Raw genomic sequence first — 4,055 nt, 5'->3', positions numbered from 1 at the left:
GGGGTAGGGGGAGGGGAGGGGGAGGGGGAGAAGAAAGGAAGGAATCCGTGATGGGGGAGCAAGGAGAACAGACTTATAGGTCTGTCGACATGCCATTTCCTGATTGGGTCCGGTAGCAGAGGTGAAATATGGATTTAGCAAATATTAATTCAAGAATACAGGAGGAGCCGGGCAGTGGTGGTGCACGCCTTTAATCCCAGCACTTGGGAGGCAGAGGCAGGCGGACTTCTGAGTTCGAGGCCAGCCTGGTCTACAGAGTGAGTTCCAGGACAGCCAGGGCTACACAATGAAACCCTGTCTCGGAAAAACCTAAAAAATAAAAATAAATAAATAAATAAATAAATACAGGAAGAGAATGTATGCACACAGTGACTTTTAGAAGTGCCCAACCATTGAGCTAGTCAAGGCATATCAAAATTAGCTGGCTCGTGCGTACGTGTGTGTGTGTGTGTGTGTGTGTGTGTGTGTGTATGTGTGTGTGTGTGTGTGTTTTGTTTTGCCAATATTGAGGATTAAACCTAGGGCCTCAAGCAGGACAGCAAGCACTCTACCACTGAGCTATATCCTTAGCCCAAAATGTTCTAAGTATTGAAAAAAATATTTTGAGTAAAACTTCATGTCGCTTATATATATATCAATAATTTATCCATGACTGGAATCCATTATCTAGGGAAATCTTTACATCATTCTAGGGAAATCTTTACACCATTTTAGTATCTCTTCATCCCTTACCTGAAAAAAAGCAATACAATTGGGACTTTTATTTTTCCAGTAGTCCGCAGGCAACCACTGAAGAGAAGGATTGTGTTTAGTCAGAGAGACAGATGAATGGAAACGAATCTAAAACCCATAGCTTAGCAATATTGCTGATGCTTTTTAATGATTTCTCCACTCACTGGAGTGATTGGTTTTATTAGATGATCCCAACTTATAGAATAAAAGTTGTTGATTCGCTCAGTAAAGATAATGTTACTTGCTGCTGCTGCTGCAATGCCGTTGTTTCAGTGTTCTGTTATCTAGAGAACACAGAAAAGAACAGAGGATGGAGACACACTTCTTCCGTCCGGCCAACCACACTCCTCATCCTCTGGCTCATCATACTTCCGCTCCACCAGCCACACGCCAATCATGCCCCTCATCTCTGGCCCGTCAGATAATTAAGATGGACCCATCCTTTGTCTCCCTACCTCCCCTTCTTCCTAGACAAGCTTCTTGCAACATCTATTGTGATTATCACACACATAAGTAATGTGCCTGTCTAAGTATATTTGAAGTGTTAAATGGCGACACCAAGATTAGGGCTTTATAGCAGCAAGTCATCGGGAAAACTCAAAAGGGAGTTGACTAAAAACAAGACAACACTCACAGAGACATGGACAGAGTTCATGGAAACCCACAAAGAAATAGGACTCACCCCGACAAGCAGCAGTTAAAGCCATCCCTTAGTAACAGGTTACACAAAGCGTGCCATTACCGCCAGGGGGCGACCAAGCCCCGCCGCGGCCAGCAAGGCGGACCCGCGCTTACCTCCAGGTAGTACAGGTCGACCGTGGTGATCTGGGAGTCCAGGAAGTCTTCATAGGTGTTGAACTGTGTGACAATGTTGTCCACGGCCGTCAGCCCCTCGTCCTGATCCATCGCGGCTTCACGGACGCGTCCCTAGTAACCGGTGTGGGCAGGGCCGGACGCGCGCCGGTTGCTGGAGCGGGGCGGAGGGCGCTGCGCTGGCCCCGCCCCAGCCCGTTCCCTGGGCCGCTTCCAACGCGTGGGAGCAGTCAGCCCTTCAGTGCAAAGCCAAACTTTTTTGGGATAAAAGTCTTAGCACAGTCCGAATGTGACTGCTCAGTGTTTGCAATAAGAACCTCGAAAGAAGAATATCCCAGAAGTCTAGGGGAAATAGTCGTGCTGGGTACTTCAAAATAACACGTGATTGGGTTCAGTTGTATAAATTACAACTTAAAGGCAAGTTGTGGTTACGTTTCAGTGCCTGCAACAGTTTATAAACTTCCTAAACGAAGCAGCCTTGAAGATCTTCTTTGCTCCTGCCTTCTGCCTTTCAGTTCCTTTTCTTTTTGCTATTTAAAATTCGGTAAGTTAAAAATTACTTTAAAGTCTTGCCTCTTTGAACGTCCTTCTTCTTAAAAAAAATGGGGGGAATCCAAATCATGCAACGATATATCCCATGGGGAACACTGAGATTGCTGTATATTTCTATTTACTCATTTCTTAAACATCCTACAGTATAAAATTGACCCTGAAACATTTCTTCTTACAGCTGACTTAAACAACTGTTTCTACACTGGAAGCACAGATGCTTGTTCTTATGCCAAGGGAGCTCATAATCATCCCAGCATTTGTAGAAATCAAATCAGACTCTGCACTGAATCTTTTCCATCTGTTGGTGGGGGGGCAATCTAGATGACAAAGTAAAGCCAGGACTACTGAAGACCCCAAATTGCACAGTAAGCTATATCTTTATTAAAATAAACAGACTACCAACAATTTATATTGTATAATTATCTAGAAACCTATAGAAATTAAACTCCACGAGAGGAGGGGGAAAAAAATTCCATGTGACTTAAAACATTATCACAAGTAGGGAAGAGCAGTCTCTGTACTGTCAGGTCCAAAAGAAACTCAGGACAAATGCCTTTTGTGCCTTTTAGCATTCTGAAAGGCATGCTGACCTCTAGACATCTCATGTACCTGTTACAGAGTCCAAGCTGACATCAGGGCTTCTTTTAGCTCTTCTCACACCACCCCCTATCCTGAACTTCTCCAAGCCCTGAGCTTCCCTTCCCAGAGCTTCTCATTCCTATAGAACCCAGACACTTTAGCCCTGTGCTCTCTTGCCTCACCACCTTCTCCCCAGCCCATCTCTGTCCCAGAGGCATTATTCTGAGTGTATTGAACACAACAGGAAGCTTAGAAAAGTTTCTGCCACTAGGGTTCACAGCATATGAAACTTGCTTTTGTGTGGTAATTAATTTGAATTTACCACATACCAGCCCTGTTCTAAATACCAAACAATCATTATTTCGTTTTCTCATAACAATAAACTCACTAGAAAACCAACCTTGGTGTTATCCTCCATATGGAGACAGGATGAGTTTAAATGACTTGGCCAAAGTGTCAGGTGCAGAAGCAAACAACACAAAAAATAACTACTGTTCTTTTCTCTCCACAGAGGGAATACAGACGTAAAGAGAGATTATAAAGAGCTGTGTAAAATCAGATACAAAAGTTTGTATATTAGAAAGAAAAATAAACCTGTGGTCAGGAACATGGATTGAAGCCAAGCCTAGAAGACATAGGGGCATCTTCCAAACTGTGGAGACAAGAAACACAGCTCTGTGTAGGCTGGAGGGAGAAGTGGGCAGCAGGAAGGACTATTGAAAGGAGGGAGCCGAGCAGGCACAGAAGGAAGCTACACTGAGATTGAAAGCTGCAGTAAAAGTTTCAAGCAAGACCAGCCATGTCCCTGAACATGAGAAGGTGTTTTGACCATGGCTTCAGGAATGGAACTCATACGCCTGCACACTGCTCGTCTAGGGAGTGCTTGGCTGTGCTTACCTGTATTAGGATTGTTTCTGACATCCTCCCACACCAAGATTTTATCTTCCTCTTGAAATAATAAAACAGCTAGGGAATGTTTGAATTCATGACACTGTGGCACTCTGTTATCAAGCACTATTTTTACCTTCATTGTTTTAGCATGATCCATTGGAGTTGTACGTTTTTAGGTATGCTTCGTTAAATTAACCATGTGGTCAGAAGCTCTTTGATGAAACGATCCTGAAAACATAGAAATTTAAACAATTTGAAGATATTTCCAATCAATGACTCTAATACTGACCAAACACTTTTAACAGAGCAGTGTCTTTATTAGTAGTGAAAGAAATGTATACATTTAGCCCATTTTTCACAGAAAGGTTAAAATTACAGTAAGCCCAATAACACAGTCTTCTAGATTTTCACTTTGGGTTCAGAAACACTTTAGACCTGAGCCTGAGAAATGCCACGAAGGAATAGCAACCATGAAATGCATAAGATTA

General features: G+C 43.1%; 1 protein-coding gene and 1 long non-coding RNA gene across 2 annotated transcripts in view; one reads left to right on the top strand and one right to left on the bottom strand.

The window, feature by feature from the left end:
* The window catches only part of Cfap299 (cilia and flagella associated protein 299), a 523,430-nt gene extending 521,721 nt beyond the window's left edge, over positions 1 to 1,709 (bottom strand). The window contains exon 1 of the mRNA XM_031336903.1: positions 1,528 to 1,709. Coding sequence (XP_031192763.1) covers positions 1,528 to 1,638 — 111 coding nt within the window. The 5' untranslated portion in view covers positions 1,639 to 1,709. The remainder of the gene's footprint in view (positions 1 to 1,527) is intronic.
* Positions 1,680 to 3,665, top strand: LOC116067907. Its single transcript, XR_004109334.1, has 3 exons — positions 1,680 to 2,089; positions 2,276 to 2,462; positions 3,188 to 3,665. It is a non-coding gene; the product is annotated as an uncharacterized LOC116067907 (long non-coding RNA).
* The last annotated feature ends 390 nt before the right edge of the window (positions 3,666 to 4,055 follow it).

The sequence above is a fragment of the Mastomys coucha genome, unplaced genomic scaffold (assembly GCF_008632895.1).
Source record: "Mastomys coucha isolate ucsf_1 unplaced genomic scaffold, UCSF_Mcou_1 pScaffold22, whole genome shotgun sequence".
Lineage (NCBI taxonomy): Eukaryota > Metazoa > Chordata > Mammalia > Rodentia > Muridae > Mastomys > Mastomys coucha.
Note: the sequence above shows the minus strand (reverse complement) of the source record. Positions and strands in the feature narration are given on the sequence as shown.